This window comes from Bos javanicus, chromosome 4 (genome assembly GCF_032452875.1).
Source record: "Bos javanicus breed banteng chromosome 4, ARS-OSU_banteng_1.0, whole genome shotgun sequence".
Classification (NCBI taxonomy): domain Eukaryota; kingdom Metazoa; phylum Chordata; class Mammalia; order Artiodactyla; family Bovidae; genus Bos; species Bos javanicus.
In genome coordinates, this window is record NC_083871.1 from 101,342,766 (window position 1) to 101,361,682 (window position 18,917).

General features: G+C 36.8%; 1 protein-coding gene across 1 annotated transcript in view; it reads left to right on the forward strand.

The window, feature by feature from the left end:
* Positions 1-11,293, forward strand: part of CHRM2 (cholinergic receptor muscarinic 2) — a 164,157-nt gene extending 152,864 nt beyond the window's left edge. Inside the window, exon 3 of the mRNA XM_061414825.1 lies at positions 5,911-11,293. Coding sequence (XP_061270809.1) covers positions 5,957-7,354 — 1,398 coding nt within the window. The 5' untranslated portion in view covers positions 5,911-5,956 and the 3' untranslated portion in view covers positions 7,355-11,293. The remainder of the gene's footprint in view (positions 1-5,910) is intronic.
* Positions 11,294-18,917: the final 7,624 nt, after the last annotated feature.

Genomic DNA, 18,917 nt, shown 5'->3' on the forward strand with positions numbered 1-18,917 from the left:
TACTCAGTCCGCAGAAGGCAATGGCACCCCACTCCAGTACTCTTGCCTGGAAAATCCCATGGACGGAGGAGCCCGGTGGGCTGCAGTCCATAGAGTTGCTAAGAGTTGGATACTTTTCACTTTCATGCATTGGAGAAGGAAATGGCAACCCACTCCAGTGTTCTTGCCTGGAGAATCCCAGGGACGGGGGAGCCTGGTGAGCTGCTGTCTCTGAGGTCACACAGAGTTGGACAGGACTGAAGGGACGCAGCAGCAGCAGTCACTCAGTCATGTCCAACTTCTTGCACCCTCATGGACTACAGCCCATCAGGCTCCTCTGTCCATGGAATTTTCCAGGCAAGAATACTGGAGTGGGTCATAAACAAGCAAATAACTCTGGAAGTTTAGAGGATATGATAGCAACTAAGTATGCTAACACTGTGTAAATTTACTATGTTCTACCTGGGTAAGCATTCCAGGACACATAAGTGGAATTTGTCTTAGTATCCTTTATTGGATAAAGGATAGTTCTCAAGATGGGACAGAAACAGTATCCAACCAAAGGGTAAGGACATTGAATTGAGTTGCAGACATTTACTCACTGGCCTTGAAAATGAGACAATTTGCTAATCTCTTCTTATAGCCTGAGTTTACTTCTAAGGATAAAGGGGAGGATAAGACCTGTCCTGTAATTTTATATGTTTATATGTTAATACTAAGTGAGATAACATATGTTTAGAACCCTAGCATTATTTTTTTTATCAATGTTATATTTTTTTAGTTGAAAATGTAAAGCATGCTCATGGTAAACAATAGAGGAGAGAACAAATTACCAAATAAACAATATGAAAAAGGTAGAGTGAGAATCTTGCAGCTTTACATTATTATAAAGTTTTAGAATGATAATAGATATTGTTATTAGCACAAGTTATGGCAAGAAAGAAATCCCTTATTCATTCTTATAGTTTCTTATTTCCATAAAATAAGAGATCAAGCTAGTTTATTTTTAAGTATTTGTATATATATATATAAAATTCTCCAGAGGAAGTCACCAGAGGAAGCCACCCAAAATATTTTAAGTAAAACAAATATTGCTCTATGTTTTATTAGAATGAATGTGAAGAATAAAGTGTCAAAAAAGTTACTGGGACAATAAATATTTGTTACTTTTCAATCAGAGTATTAAAAAAATGAACATTTTGAAATGTACATATAACTCATTTCCAAAAATGTCCATGAATTTATCTAATGAATAGACAAAAGCAAGTTTATAAACAAGTCAGAATTCTGATCTTACTGTTATATTATCTAATAAGGACTCATTAGAATAATGATTGGATTAGTTAAATTATTTTGTTCAAGTAAATTACATGAATAAACAACTGTATGAATAATGACCAAAAGCAGTGCTATTGAAACAATTCCACTGATTAGGTAAACAGGGGTTGAATTAACAATAACAGTTGTTGATCCTATATTAATTCAACAAACACTTTGAGCACCAGTTATGTTTGAGGCAGTGAGTTGGATAGTAGAGCTACAAAGACTCAGAAGTCAGAATTCACTGTTTTCTTAGCGACAAAGAAAAATAATTAGATGGTGTATCAGTCGGTGCCGTAAGGGTCGAAGGTATATACAGGGATCTGTAAAAATTGAAACCCGAAAGGCTACTAACTGTATGAAACAAAGTACTCAGCCTTTCTAGTAATCAGAGAAATAGAAATTAAGAGAAAAACAAACAAACTACATGTTGGCTTTCTGGGATTGGCAAATATTAGGACGCTGCATAATAACAATTGCTTAAAGCTTATTAAGAAATGGAACTTACCTGGTCAGAGTAGGATCCCCTGCAGCTATCCAAGAGAATAATATGACTGTAGTCAGAAGAAAGCTTATACCCATTCCTTTGTCCAGTGCCTTGGTCCCTAACTTAGGCTTATATGATAGTGAAATTTGCAACTCAAGTCCATGACACAATAGGAAAATTTTAATTTCAGCACTATTTCAAGCAGTTTGAGGTTGCAACCTGCATGCCCATCATTAGAGAAATGTAAAAGAAAAGACGCTATTATTTACTTACTATGGAATTAGGAGCAATCCATTTGAAATATCTGGAGCAACATTAAAACATGATATTGAGTGAAAAATAAAAAGAAACAAAACAACATCTAGAACACAGTATCATTTAGTAAACTAAGATAATAAGGGGAGAAATGTATATTTTCTAGAGTTGCATATCTAGCCAAAGAAATAGTACAAGCAACGTGAACAATTTTGAACAAGTTCTAAAGGAGAAATGGGATGTGAGAAATAGAAATGAAAAGAAGGAAAACATTGATAAAATTAAAATGAGGACCTTGCAGAGACTGATGAGGATGTTGGGTAAAGTCTAAGGAATATAATCAACTGAGCTTTCCACTTGACATTCAAATAGCTCTAGACAAATAGGCGAATAAGAGTAACAACAGAATAAAATGATATGAAGCATGATATGGAAGCAGAGATGGGGAAAAACACAACTGTTAATAGTCCAAGAGCCATCAAAAGGGTTTCACAGAGTTGATGATGCCTGAAGGCTGAATAGGAGGCAGACAAGTGAGAAATGTGAGGCCGTAAAGATAAGGGGATGCGGGGGAGATGCTTTTAAGATAGGAGACCAGGATGGAAAATGACATGAAGATGTTACATACAATGTTGTGTTTAGATAATTTCTCATGCAATTGCCTTTACTGTGGGATATTTAGGGCTTCAAAGGTAGTGCTAGTGGTAAAAATAACCTGCCTGCCAACACAGGAGACATAAGAGATGTGGGTTTGATCCCTGGATTGGGAAGATCACCTGGAGGAGGGCATGGCAACCCACTCCAGTATTCTTGCCTGGAGAATCCCATGGACAGAGGAGCCTAGCGGGCTACAGTCCATAACGTCGCAAAGAGTCAGACACGACTGAAGGGACTTAGCACACACATACACATGTGGGATATTTAGGGGGGTTCTGAGATACTTCTGGAAAGATGCAAGGGGGAAAGACTATAAATTTTATCAAAGACCTAATTATTTTAAGAATTCAAGTAAGTAGGACCTAATATAAGGAAATGGGACTGAAAATGCAAACAAGGTACAATTGCAAAAGATACTTAAGAGGTAGAGTTGACAGGTCATGCCTGCAAGAGGTGCGGGGGAGGCAGGAGGCCAGGAGATGGCTCAGATTTTTAACTTGATGGTAATAGGATTCACTAGAAACGAGTAAAGCAAAATATGGAGAATTTTGGAATAAAATGCGGTAAGTTCCATCCCATCAAAACTATTTTCCTTGTTAAACTTTTCAAAGTTTCTCCATGACTTAGAGATTAAATTCAAATTCCTTATGTCTTCCTTAAGAAATTTATGATGAGACCTCTGTCAATGAATTCTTTTAGTGTTTCTAATTGTATTTTTTTTTTTGCTATAATATTTCTGAATAGACATCCTTGAGTAGACCTCTTGCACATTTTTATAACTATAGCTGAAATATAAATTCCTATATGTAGTATTCATGAGACAAGTGTTTCTCCATTTAAAATTTTAATACATGTATTTACATTTTCAGAGATATTATATGTTTCCCTCCAAGGAAATTACCCCAATAGTCCAACCAGTAACATCCAATAATTTTAAGAAAGGCAGATGAAGAAATGTTTTCCAATGTTTGTGTTTGCATTTTTTCTTAGTCTATATTAATTTGTCTTTGGGTGACTGATTTGGGTGTCTTTGATTTTGAAGGAGACTTAGAATGATGACTTAGCATTAGAACGGTTGGTCAAGGGATGACTAAACCGACTCCTAATGACAACATGCTTGCATTTTTAAATTGTGAGGTTGAATATCTTTTCATATGATTAAATATTAACATTTAATTTATTATTGATCTAACTGTATGTCAATGTTTTAGACTGTTAGTCTTCTCATCTTTCCTTATTTCATTTCACAGCTTTTTATATTAAGGAGATTAGGTAACTTTGTAATCATGTGCTTTTACAAATACTGTTTCCCAATTTTTATTTTTACTCTTCCATGCAAAAATTTCAAGTAATTTATATGATGTTTACATATATTTTCCTTATGGCCTCTGAGTTCTGGGTCTTATTTATTGAGGCCAAACTCCTCCTAAGTCACTGTTTAAAAAAAAAATACTTGAAGATAACTTGCTTTCTAAGAATAATCCAATTGTTTAGATGCTATTTGTACTATGAAGGTGCTTAGCTTAGCTTGATTTTCTACATGAGTTTCAGGGAACACCACTGTGCCATCCATATTTATTTTTAAGTAGTGGGACCTGAGTGGAGATTTCTGAATCTCAAAATGACAACAAATAATTTCTCAATAATGCTTACTTTCTGATCCACACAACTGGTTGATTTTGTCAACATGAGCTACTTTTTCCTTCAGATGTTGTGTCTCCAGAAACGTGTCACAGCTCATTTGATAAACAGCTTTCTTTCCTGTGTCCCTTACGAAAGATTGCTCAATTGTCCCCAGACTTCAGTAGTATTATCTGAAAATGGTGAACGTGTGTTTATTAAACACAATAGGGTTGGGCAACAGAAAGTGCACTCCAGTTTAATAATTGCTTCTTTACCAACCCATCATGCCACCAAAGCATATGCCTCTCAGAGGCAAGGACCTTGTCTTAATCATCAAGGAATACCCAGAGTATAGTACAGTGCTTAATCCAGAGTTGCTTAATAGGAATGTGAGGACAGAGTGAATGAGTGAATGGTTGAACAAACTAAGGTTCATAGTCTTATCTCTATCTAATATGTGACCTTGTATAAATTACTCAGTCTTTCCAGGCTTCAGTTTCCTGTTCTGCCAAACAAATCTAAATTCTAGCCTGACTGTATCAAGGATTTGCCTGAAAGAACAATAAGGTGATAGACTTGGCACTGATTTGAAAAAAATTCAAAAAATTGGTATAATCGTATCAGTATACATTTAATAAATAACTTCTTTTTTTAGGATATGGAATATTGCTAACTACAAAGAATATGCTAACTATGGGACACTAACTGCAAATGTAAAATGAAGATCAGAAAAAATAATGCTCACTGGGGTAATGCATTGGCTAATAAAGTATCATGATTATCTTTCCTTTATTATTATCATTATCAGTATTATTATGAAAAAGAGCACTCAGGTGGAAAAAGCCACACACTCAATATTGACTATAAAAATCATACACTCAATGCCTGTTTTATGCTTCCTCCACAATCTTGTCCTCCTATTGGTTTATTATTCTTTATGTCTATACCAGAAAGCCCTTGGAGCTTTGGAAAGTTTTATGTACAATTTTGGCCTATTTAGTTCAATTCATCAATCTTATGCTCAGTTAAATTCACTTATGACAGATATTCAGTTTTAGATATGAACACATTCAAAATCAGAGAAGGCAATGGCACCCCACTCCAGTACTCTTGCCTGGAAAATCCCATGGACGGAGGCGCCTGGTGGGCTGCAGTCCATGGGGTCGCTAAGAGTCGGACACGACTGAGCTACTTCCCTTTCACTTTTCACTTTCATGCATTGGAGAAGGAAACGGCAACCCACTCCAGTGTTCTTGCCTGGAGAATCCCAGGGACGGGGGAGCTTAGTGGGCTGCCGTCTATGGGGTCGCACAGAGTCGGACACGACTGAAGTGACTTACAGTACAGTACAGTACATTCAAAATGTTATCATACTTCAAATACTTTGCCAGCCTGAAAGGATCTTTTGAATCCTTCATTGAAAGTTTTGCTTTTTATGCAAGGGACTGAGGTAGGTAGTCACAATAAACACGTAGGAGAAATAAGGAAGATTTTGGAGTAAAAAATATGGTTCAAAATGGAGAAAACTGATGTATTTTAAAGCAGTGTTTATATTATGTATTTGTTAATTTTATTCTATTTCCCTACAGGTTTAAATGTTTTTTGACTACTTGGCTACTGATTAGAGAACACAAAATGAATAACTCAACAAACTCCTCTAACAATGTGGCTCTGACCAGTCCTTATAAGACATTTGAAGTGGTTTTTATTGTCCTTGTGGCTGGGTCCCTCAGTTTGGTGACTATTATTGGAAACATCCTGGTCATGGTCTCCATTAAAGTCAATCGCCACCTCCAGACCGTCAACAATTACTTTTTGTTCAGCTTGGCCTGTGCTGACCTCATCATTGGTGTTTTCTCCATGAACTTGTATACCCTTTACACTGTGATTGGCTACTGGCCTTTGGGACCTGTGGTGTGTGACCTTTGGCTTGCCCTGGACTACGTGGTCAGCAATGCCTCAGTAATGAATCTGCTCATCATCAGCTTCGACAGATACTTCTGTGTCACGAAACCACTCACTTATCCCGTCAAGCGGACCACAAAAATGGCAGGTATGATGATCGCAGCTGCCTGGGTCCTCTCCTTTATCCTCTGGGCTCCAGCCATTCTCTTCTGGCAGTTCATCGTAGGGGTGAGAACTGTGGAGGATGGGGAATGCTACATCCAGTTTTTTTCCAATGCGGCTGTCACCTTTGGCACGGCCATTGCAGCCTTCTATTTGCCTGTGATCATCATGACTGTGTTATACTGGCACATATCCCGGGCCAGTAAGAGCAGGATCAAGAAGGACAAGAAGGAGCCTGTGGCCAACCAAGATCCAGTTTCTCCAAGTCTGGTTCAAGGAAGGATAGTGAAGCCAAACAACAACAACATGCCTGGGAGTGATGATGGCTTGGAGCACAACAAAATCCAGAATGGCAAAACTCCTAGAGATGCTGTAACTGAAAACTGTGTCCAGGGGGAGGAGAAAGAGAGCTCCAATGATTCCACCTCAGTCAGTGCTGTTGCCTCTAATATGAGAGATGATGAAATAACCCAGGACGAAAACACAGTTTCCACTTCTGTGGGCCATTCCAAAGATGAGAACTCAAAGCAAACATGCATCAAAATTGTCACCAAGACCCCAAAAGGTGACCAATGTACCCCAACTAATACCACTGTGGAGCTAGTTGGTTCTTCAGGTCAGAATGGAGATGAAAAACAGAACATCGTTGCTCGCAAGATTGTGAAAATGACTAAGCAGCCTGCCAAAAAGAAGCCTCCTCCTTCCCGGGAAAAGAAGGTGACCCGGACGATCTTGGCTATTCTGTTGGCTTTCATCATCACTTGGGCCCCATACAATGTCATGGTGCTCATTAACACCTTTTGTGCACCCTGCATCCCCAACACAGTGTGGACAATTGGTTATTGGCTCTGTTACATCAATAGCACTATCAACCCTGCCTGCTATGCACTTTGTAATGCCACCTTCAAGAAGACCTTTAAACACCTTCTCATGTGTCATTATAAGAACATAGGCGCTACGAGGTAAAGCGTCTTTGTAGAGAAGAAAGGTAGTCAAGGGGAGCCTCGTGACAGAATAAAAGAGCTCCTAGTTTCAAATCTCTGCCATTGCACTTTATAGTCTTATCGTGGAATGTGCAATTGAGGAGCCCAGCAGTGACACTCTGGTGCCTATGCTCCAGTTTGAGAAACTTGTACCTTAGAAACCCTGTCAGATGAGGAACAATGAGACCATAAAGGAGACATGTTGAAATTGTGGATTTAAGAAGTGACCTATGCTTTCTTGTACTCTCTTGAAGAAGGGCTTCTGAATCTATAATTTTATCTCTGCACAAAAAGAATAATAACCTCGCTGTGTTTTTTCATTTTTGTGTTCCCAAGTGAAAGGCCACAGTTACAAACTAACCTGGAGACTTAAGCCATTATACGATGGGGAAGTGAAGAAACAAGATCAAAACCGGATATAGAAATGGCCTCCAGAGTGTTAAACATATATTATTCTTTTGTTACGATTTTATGTGGAGAATTGCAACATAATAAATGCTTATCTTTTTTATCTTTCCCCTTTCCCATCATAAAAAGAGAGCAAACAAACAAAAACTTAGCTAGATTACATCATTATTTTTGTCACATGGCATTGGATTTTTTACTCCCATGTTTTACACTGTGTAAGTGCAAAATCTGCAGGACTTTCACTAAATGCAGAGACAGTCAGGAGAAAGCGTATTTCACCCCTGCCCACTGTGTCTTTTGCATTCTTTGGGGGTATAAGACTGTGAAGATTTAATTCACTTATGATTCTTTATGTGAAATATTTTCATCAATCTGGTTTTATACTAAATAAGCCCCTTATTTTAATAGAATAGCCTACCTAATATATAAACATGCTTGAGAAACCAAAGTCAATTTTTTAAAATGAGGTTTCATCAAATTCAACAATGTTCATTTTTTTTTTTTAAGAGAAAGTTTACTGAGGCCAGGTGAATTTTGAGATAAGAAAATAGAAGGTTGAAAGGGCATCCTGTTTCAACCTGATCTGCCTGACCTATGTATGACATACTAACTTGTAAAACATGAACTCTTGGCCTTTGCAAGCAGAAATAAAATGCTGCTTTATTCATCTGGAATCTTAAATAGGATTAAGTTATTCACATGACACCACTGACTTTGGGGTCAATCCCAAGAAAATAAGACTTTCTCTTCAATGCTTGATAAAGGATGATATTAAATTTATAGTCAAGTGAGATTTGTAACTGTCTTATGACCTGTAGAAGGAAAAAAAAATAGAGAACATTTACTGAAACCACACGTTTTGTATTCCTCAAATTGTCAATTCCCCTTAAAGTTTTTTAACTTCAAAATTCTGTTGATAGAAGTAGTAATCTTTATGGAAGAAAAGTCATGGATAACTAAACAGGCCAAGCAAGCACAACAGAACCTGAGAGTAGGTGGCTGCACCTGTGCTGCTTCTCACCATTTTTTAATTCTAGACCACAAAAAAATTGTATCAGGAACAATTAACCTGTGTATGAGTTTCTTATTGTACCTATACCACTTCTCACCATTTTAAAATTCTAGACCATAGAAAAGTTATATCAGGAACAATTACCCTTGTCCATCTAAGACAGACATTTTTATTGGGATCCCAAATAAATATACAGCTATACTGATTCAAGCTTAGTTATTTTTACTCCTCAACATTTTTTCTTACGGTATTTCCTATAGTCTTCCAATCAGATTTTCTAAGATGGTCCAATCAATAGAAATTAAATTTATAAAACCCATTTCAAATTTCATATTTTTCATTTTAGGTTTATGAGCTCTACGATATCTTGATCAGTAGTATCCATATGAGTTGCATGATGAATTTGTCAGTATTAGACTTTAGCACCTTAATTAGAACTTTTTTGTGTGACTTGCCTCACTGATGGCATCTCAACAATTTTGAGAGCTGAAAAAAAAAAGCACAAAGCAAATAACAACAAAAAAGAACAATTAGTAAGAAGCAAAGTGCCAATAATTTTTGTACATAAGTTATCCTTTATAAAAATAACTTTCTGTTTCAATAACTTCAGTCATCCCTCCCAACCAAATCTTCTATTTATAAACATACAGCGTCAGTTCATACTGGTATCTTTTTTCTACCTTAATATAAACTTTTACATTTTAAATCCATATTTATTTTTGTTTTTTCAAGTAAATGCATCAATTGAGGGGAAAGTACATCAAGCAAATGTGCTATTTGGTTTCTTGTATACAAAACAATTGACTGGCTGAATATTTCACATATTAACTTGTGCTGTTATGATGGAGATTCAGCTTTAGTTGGGTTGAACTCTTTGGATTCAAGGATTGAGGATTCTGGATTTGGGTTTTTTTTTGTCTGCTCTAACAATCCAACTCATCATGAATCAAACTGCCTCTAACTGTCCATTGCCATTGCATCTTTTCTTTCTTCTGTTCTTGATCTTCACCATATCTACCACAACCTTATTGAAAAAGAAATCACCAAAAATTAAAGAAAGGAATTGAATATAGACTGATACATCATGGATGATTTGTCAACTGGAATCAGAAAAAGTGACAAGAATACTGAAAATAGTAGATGATTAGAAAGATGTGGAGACTGTATCCAGAGGCTTGCATTAACTATTTACTGGATTTGTTTATTTCAGTGGCTCCCAGCCAGGGACCATTTTGCCTCCCAGGGGACATTTAACAATGTGTGGAAACGTTTTTGGTTGTCACAACTCAAGGGAGGGCTCTTGGCATCTAGTGACTAGGCTCTGGGGATGTTACTGAACAGCTTACAATGCACAGGATAGACCCCACAACTAAGGATTTTTTTGGTACAAAATGTCAGTAGAGTCAAAGTTGGGAAATCCTGTATTAAGGGATTCTAGAGCTTGCTTTATATAAGTGGGAAAAATCATCCTGTATCTCTATTAGGACATCAGTGCAAATTGTTCATCTGTTTGAAAAAAGTAATTTCACCAGCCACATACCAGACACACTGTCATCCGTTGAGTCTGGTGTATTTGTAATTTACAGACTGGGAACACAGGACAAATCACCATACCATGCACACAACACATTGTTTCCAACATTTTAATGTCCAATTAGGAGTGCACAGAGTCCAGTTAATTGAAGTAACTGGCTATTAAAATGGTTGCAATTAATATGGTCACTTTCTATCGGAGCTGCTGTTTTTCCTCTCAAAAACATTAAGAGCCTCTTTCAAAAACAACATGATTCATCTCCTTTGTCTTCACTGGAAAGGTAAATATCTGTCAAGAATTTCTTCTTTCCTCATAGCAATAATGTAAATATCCCAGAGTGGTCTTAAAAGAAGAGTTTAAGAATGTGAAAAAGCCAGTTCATTTCTTGAAAAAAGAAATGATTGCCTTTTTACCAGTTCATCATTAACTTAATGCCACCTCCCCAAGTGGTAGGAAAAAGTCATCAATATAATAAGTCATGTAGGATATGCTTTTTGGTGAATGTTAAAGCTGGAGTTTCCACATACTCCTGGCTCTTTGTCCATTCATGGCTTTTTGACCCTAAAGATATGACATTGGGGGAGATGGGAGTTCAAAATGATGGCAACATATACTTAGAAATGCAATCTACTTTTATTTTCTCCTACTAGTTCACTGGTAGTTGCCTTTCCCCCAGTTTGATAGTATCCCTTTCAACACCCACAGCACTGGTGTTGCAAATAGATTAGGGAAGCACCCAAAGCTGGATGAATTGTGCGAAGTGTATTTTCAGCATGTATATACAATACCTTGCCTCTCAAATATGCTTCTCTTAAAAGGGTGCACGCTATAGCATGAACTGTGTGCATATTTAATGTATCTTCCTGGAATATGCTGTACGCTTAATATACATATTCTATAAATAAAGTAATAAAATGTATAATAGAAATACATATTTCTGTATGCAAATAAATATATTATACACAAAATCTGAGTATGTAATATGGTGTTTGTGGCTTCAGAGTGACGAAGGTAGAGTTTATACACCTAATTTTAAAAGAAAGTAGTATTTGCTTTTGAAGGGAGACATTAAACAACAACCCAAACTCTACCCATATTACTACTATACTGTTTTATAATTTTTGAAAACATAGCACTTATTTTAAATATCTCTTGGAGGACTATATTAATAAATCTTTGCTGGTGTCACCCCATATGACAACAATGCTTTTTGCCTCTGTGTTCCTGATAGTCCTCTAACTATAATCTTCCTGGCTGTTTTGGTTCCAACAGCTGTGTTGATCTCACGTCTGATTGCCTGATGAGATTGCAACCAGTTCATTGACATACAGCTTTGCTCTCCTCCAAATTAACTGATTTTTGTGAAATAAAAAATAATCATCCTGGGAGGAAAGGATGACCTTCAAAATGTTTTACACTTTGAAAAACAAGAAAGAATTGCACAAGCATTGTTTGTTACAAACCACTCATTTCAGTCTGGGGGCAATACAGCATTCCATACATTAATGCCAAAAAGTTGTGATGTAGTATGATGTTGAAAGTGTCTCTAAGAAATTACAAAACATATGGTTTGTCTCTAAGTGACCTACATCTTCTCCATAGCAATTCTCATCCTTCCCTTGGCGCCCACTCAACTACCTACCCACATTCCACAGAACGTTTTCTTTGGTCCATTAGCACGAGTCCATACTTAGCAAATTTTATGACATTAAGTGATAGTTAGTGGACATGAAGTCTCAAGAGGCACTTGTATTTTAATATAAAAAGCATAAACACTGAATATTTGAAAGATTCGTATTAGCCTTTATATACCAAGGCATAAAATGAGAAATACATTTTTCACTGAACTCTAGTTTTCTTTGAATTTCATGGCATTATTGGATGGCTCCCCACTCTGAAATTTTACCTTCTGTCTCACAGTGTCCACCCTTGTGAATTACTGTTTCTTATGTAAACCAAAATAATTTCTAGAAAAAAAGAAAAATGATGTTTTCTATCAATTCTCATTAACTTATTATTGTTCCAGTGAAACATTCTCATTTAACTTTTTAGAATTAGAATTGAATACTGTATTGATGAATTGTCAAATGCTCTTCCTGACTAGGTGGTTGAAAATACTGAGAGGAGAAAAACATCTTGCCATCATAATGAAGAAACTTCCACTTTATAGCATATATGTCTTTTTCAGCCAAAAATGGAAGAAGCATAATGTGGTAAGTTGTAGAATATAGATAGATATTTATTAAGTAGTGACATTCTAGAATGTCTATTCTTTGACTTCTTAAACACACACACGCACAGTAAGTCATGGGAAACCATGAAGACAAAAGGATACTTGCACCATTTCCCCAGAAGCTCATCTGAATACTTAAACTATACATTTACTGATAATGCGGATAGGTTTGAAAGTCATCTTGAAGGATTTTTTTTTAATGAGTATTGTTTTCAAGTTAGTACTATAATATAAGAGATGGTGTTACTGAATAGCTCATCCACTTTTTTTGGCCATGCTATTTAGTATACAGGATCTTAGTTCCCTGACCAAGGATCAAACCTATGCCCTCTACATTGGGAGCATGGAATCTTAATCCCTGAACTGCCAGGGAAGTCTGGTGTTAGTGAATAGATTGTGTTTGTGTCCAGAAAGAATTATTATGGATTGCTGAGGTGGATGATTTAAATCTGGATAATAGTTGGATGATTTATATATTAAAAAGTTATGATTCACTTTATCCTTAATTATCTTCAGCACAGTAAGTCTTGCTTTTCTTACTGCTCTTGTATGTAGAGTGGGTACTTAACATTTGTGATGGTATGAGTATCTTTACTAGGGCTGTATTATATTATGCCTCATGTCAGCAGTTCTCAAACTTTAGCCTGCAATAGAATCACCTGCAGATCGTTGAGCCCTCTGAGGTGTGATATGCAAATCTGGGTTTCTAATAAATTCCCAGCTGATCCTGATGAGGACTGCACTTTTAGAACAACTGACTTTTGAGTCTAATTAAAAGTTTTACCAAAGCATTATGATAACTAGCAAAGCATCTATTATTTATGGCAAAAATTTACATTTAAAACATTATCCACATGGAAGGAAAGTTTTTATTGGACATAAAGTCTATTGCCTACTTATAAATAGATTCTTCATGTTTTCTATCTCTTGAGAAACTTTGCCATGATCTTAACATCAGAGTTTTAAAATAATAATATTGATATATTCACATAAAGATAAACTAACATATCAAATCTTTAAAGATAAAAACAGCGAATGCTTGAATTCTGTGATATTGCCAATAAAAGATACTTTAGACATACACTTTATATGATGTCCTACATCATGTATTTTTGCATAGATATGTATGCAGACACATTCTCCTAAGCGTATTCAGAATAAATCATTCCATTATTACATCATTTAGAATTAATGGTAATTAATTGGCAATTTAGAAGGAATTCTTCAACCTCTGAGTTTCCCTGGTGTCTCAGCTGGTCAAGAATCTGCCTGCAATGCAGGAGACCTGGGTTCGATCCCTGGGTTGGGAAGATCCACTGGAGAAGGGAAAGGCTAACCATTCCAGTATTCTGGCCTGGAGAACTCCATGGACTGTATAGTCCATGGGGTCGCAAAGAGTCAGACACAACTGAGCAGCTTTCACTTTTTTTTCTTCAACCTCTTCTTAATACACATACACAATCACACATACTCAGGCATGCACACACACACACTCAATGCTACACAGATATATATTCAAAAATACAGATGCGTACAAACATACATTTTACCTTGTACTATATATCTTGACGGTGCCCAGAGGCATAAACTTTCTGCTACTTCCAAAAGCATTTGAAACTCTGCTAGAGAAGATACTGAACCCTCAGGTCAGCCAAATGATATTGAAGAAAAAAATCTATCTCCTCTGTGCTATGGCCAGTAAACTGAAGAATTTTCTCATAGCCTTTAGGATCTTATGAGCCTTAGCTTTGTGTCTGCCACCAATATATTCCAGTAACCGGAAAGCCATCTCTTCAGTGCATGCCAGTGATTACACGAGGTCGTGGTGAAAAAAGGTGCCCAAAATACACTATAGCACCTAGAAGGCACATCTACAAATACATATCTTTGTGATGGTTGCCTCCGAACAGTCTACAGCTGTACAACATGAGGCTTTTAATACCGATGTGACTATCTAGAAAGCTGAGTACAAGGGAAAAAAAGTGACAATTTCTCAGCACATTCCTTCCAAAATCCCTCTCAGACATTCTTTTTTAGGTTTATAGCTCTTTATACCTCTGAATGGTATAAAAACTTAGGAGTGATATTTACTTTGAATATGCAACAGATGGTCAAATATTCAAAATGTCTGTTATCCTGAAAAACAAACAAGACTGGAATGCAAGTCTCATCTTCCAGGAAAAGGAAAACTATCAACCAGATTATTTTTGCTTTTCTCAGTATTATCATTATTCTGCTTATGAATAAAGAAGGACAAGAGGTCATTTAAAGGCCAGATAGTAAATGGCTAAATAAAACCATTTTACTTTTTCTAACCCTACATAGAAGTAATAATCTAAAACAATGTTTTTACTTAAGCAGAAAAAATAACCAAAAGGAATAAAATTAAGACTGAACCAAGAGCAATAAAATAAGAAATTCCAGTGAGATTTTAAAAAATCTTAACATCTAAGCTCTCTCAAAGAAGAGCAATACCTATTTAATAGAAATTCTTTTCTTTTTCCAAGTTCTCTGTAATTTCTTAAAAATTTTTACTTTCTTCATCTCTTTTTGATATTTTTGGTAAAGTCTTCACTAACATTGCTTTAAAAGCAATTTTTATAAATATTTTCAGAAGCAAACACAAAATTATTGTTTCCCTGGCTCTTGTTTTGATTTTTGCTGGGGTTGACATTGCTACACCAGAAAGCAAAAATAATTTTTGAAAGCTGCTGTTAATGATACATATGCTTTAAATATCAAAACAAAACAACAGAGCAAAAATTTGGACAATGGGCAAAAGCATAACTGCAAATTTTTAAAAAATGCTTTGTAGAGGATGGTTTCCATTTGTAATTATTACTGAAAAGCATGTGGTCTTGTGGGCCCTCTCATAGCCGTTCACAAGGGGGTGGACCTGTGAAGAGGTCTGGACAGTGTACCTGGTTTTAAACCAGGCCCTGTGGGGATATGAGCGGACACTGCCATCAGCTGGGAACTTGTCATGATTAAGTATTGGACATAAATCTGGAAGCCTGCCAAGACTTTTGTTGAAGACAGTGTGTGAGAAGCTCTGTATGATCACAAGCTTGGGAGGACTGAGGAAGAACAAAAGTCTGATTCTAAGACATGATGCAAAAAAGCTGATGTTCAATGTGCACATATCTATGAGGAAGCCAATTTTAACAAATAGTTTTCCTTGACCAGGTAGAGGTTAGTTTATGTAACACACAAACTATGATGATATGGTTACATCAGCTTTAATGATTCCTGGAAACCTGTCATGACAAGGGAACCTGGTATCTTTCTTGCATCCACTGCTTTGCTTTTTTATTTAAGAGTAAGAAATATAAAATTCATTAGAGAGAAATATAAACATGGTGTAGAGTCTTAGTCTTTTAAAAAAAATCTTATATTAAAAAACATTTACATGTTCTTCCCATTTTTTTGAGTGGATGATTTGTTTTGATGCTCTTAAGTATCATAAGCTGTTTGTAAATTTTGGAGACTAATCCCTTATTGGTCACATCATTTGTAAATATTTTCTCCCAGTGTGAGGGTCGTCTTTTCATTTTGTTTATTGTTTCCTTTGCTGTGTGAAAGCTTTTGAGTATAAGTGAAAATGACGTGAAAGTGAAAGTCACTCAGTCAGGTCTGACTGTTTGCAATCCCATGGACTATACAGTTCATGGAATTCTCCAGGCCAAAATATTGGAGTGGGTAGCCTTTCCCTTCTCCAGGAGATCTTCCCAACCCAGGGATTGAACCCAGGTCTCCCACATTGCAAGCAGATTCTTTACCAGCTGAGCCACAAGGTCCCATTTTATTTATTTTTGTTTTTATTTCCTTGATTCTGAGAGATGGGTCGAAAAAGATGTTGCTACAATTTACATCAGAGAGCATTCTGGCTATGTCTTCCTCCAGGAGTTTTATAATGTCTGCTCTCACACTTAGGTCTTTAATCCATTTTGAGCTTATTTTTGTGTATGTAGTTAAGGAAAGATCTAATTTAATTTTTTACATGTGGCTGTCCCATTTTCCCAGAACCATTTGTTGAAGGGACTGTCTTTCCAACACTGTATAGGCTTGCCTCTTTTGTCATAGATTAATTGACTACAGGTGCATGGGCTTATTTCTGGGTTTTGCATTCTGTTCCATTGATCTATATGTCTACTTTGTGCCAGTATCATATTGTTTTGATGACTGTAGCTTTATACTATAGCCTGAAGTTAGGGAGCCTTATTCTTCCAGCTCCTTTTTTGTTGTTGTTGTTGTTCTGTATTGCTTTGGCTACTTAGGGTCTTTTGTGTCCCCAAACAAATTTTGAGATTTTTTTTGTTCTAGTTCTGTGAAAAATGCCATTGGTCATTTGATAGAGATTGCACTGAATCTGTAGATTGTCTTGGGTTGTATAGTCATTTTGACAATATAGTCATTTCTTTCAATCCATGAACATGATATATCTTTCCACCTGTTTATGTCTTCTTTGATTTCCTTCATCAGCATCTTATAGTTTTTGGAGAACAAATCTTTTGTCTCCTTAGATAGATTTATTCCTAAGTATTTTATCCTTTTTGATGTGATGGTAAATGGAATTGTTTCTTGAATTTCTCTTTCTGATCTTTTGTTGTTAGTATATAGAAATGCAACAGATTTCTGTGTATTAATTTGTAACATGCAATTTTGCCAAATTCATTGAAGATCTAAAAAGACATTTCTCCAAGAAATCAGATCAGATCAGATCAGTCGCTCAGTCGTGTCCGACTCTTTGCGACCCTGTGAATCGCAGCACGCCAGGCCTCCCTGTCCATCACCAACTCCCGGAGTTCACTCAGACTCACATCCATCGAGTCAGTGATGCCATCCAGCCATCTCATCTTCTGTCGTCCCTTTCTCCTCCTGCCCCCAATCCCTCCCAGTCTGAGAGTCTTTTCCAATGAGTCAACTCTTCGCGTGAGGTGGCCAAAGTACTGGAGTTTCAGCTTTAGCATCATTCCTTCTGAAGAAATCCCAGGGCTGATCTCCTTCAGAATGGACTGGTTGGGTCTCCTTGCAGTCCAAGGGACTTTCAAGAGTCTTCTCCAACACCACAGTTCAAATACATCAATTCTTTGGAGCTCACCCTTTTTCACAGTCCAACTCTCACATCCATACATGACCACAGGAAAAACCATAGCCTTAACTAGACAAACCTTTGTTGGCAAAGAAATGTCTCTGCTTTTGAATATGCTACCTAGGTTGGTCATAACTTTCCTTCCAAGGAGTAAGCGTCTTTTAATTTCATGGCTGCAGTCACCATCTGCAGTGATTTTGGAGCCCACAAAAATAAAGTCTGTTTCCCCATCTATTTCCCATGAAGTGGTGGGACCGGATGCCATGATCTTCGTTTTCTGAATGTTGAGCTTTAAGCCAACTTTTTCACTCTCCACTTTCACTTTCATCAAGAGGCTTTTGAGTTCTTCTTCACTTTCTGCCATAATGGTGGTGTCATCTGCATATCTGAGGTTATTCATATTTCTCCCATCAATCTGGATTCCAGCTTATGTTTCTTCCAGTCCAGCGTTTCTCATGATGTACTCTGCATATAAGTTAAATAAGCAGGGTGACAATATATAGCCTTGATGTACTCCTTTTCCTACTTGGAACCAGTCTGTTGTTCATTTCCAGTTCTAACTGTTGCTTCCTGACCTGCATACAGATTTCTCAAGAGGCAGATCAGGTGGTCTGGTATTCCCATCTCTTTCAGAATTTTCCACAGTTCATTGTGATCCACACAGTCAAAGGCTTTGGCATAGTCAACAAAGCAGAAATAGATGCTTTTCTGAAACTCTCTTGCTTTTTCCATGATCCAGCGGATGTTGGCAATTTGATCTCTGGTTCCTCTGCCTTTTGTAAAACCAGCTTGAACATCAGGAAGTTCACGGTTCACATATTGCTGAAGCCTGGCTTGGAGAATTTTGAGCATTACTTAACTAGCGTGTGAGATGAGTGCAATTGTGCAGTAGTTTGAGCATTCTTTGGCATTGCCTTTCTTTGGGATTGGAATGAAAACTGACCTTTTCCAGTCCTGTGGCCACTGCTGAGTTTTCCAAATTTGCTGGCATATTGAGAGCAGCACTTTCACAGCATCATCTTTCAGGATTTGAAATAGCTCAACTGGAATTCCATCACCTCCACTAGCTTTGTTCATAGTGATGCTTTCTAAGGCCCACTTGATTTCACATTCCAGGATGTCTGGCTCTAGGTCAGTACAGATGGCCAATGGCACATGAAAAGATGTTCAACATCACTAATTATTAGAGAAATACAAATCAAAACTACAAAGAGATACCACATCAGATGGTATCTCATTGATGAGATACAATGAGATGATAGCTAGA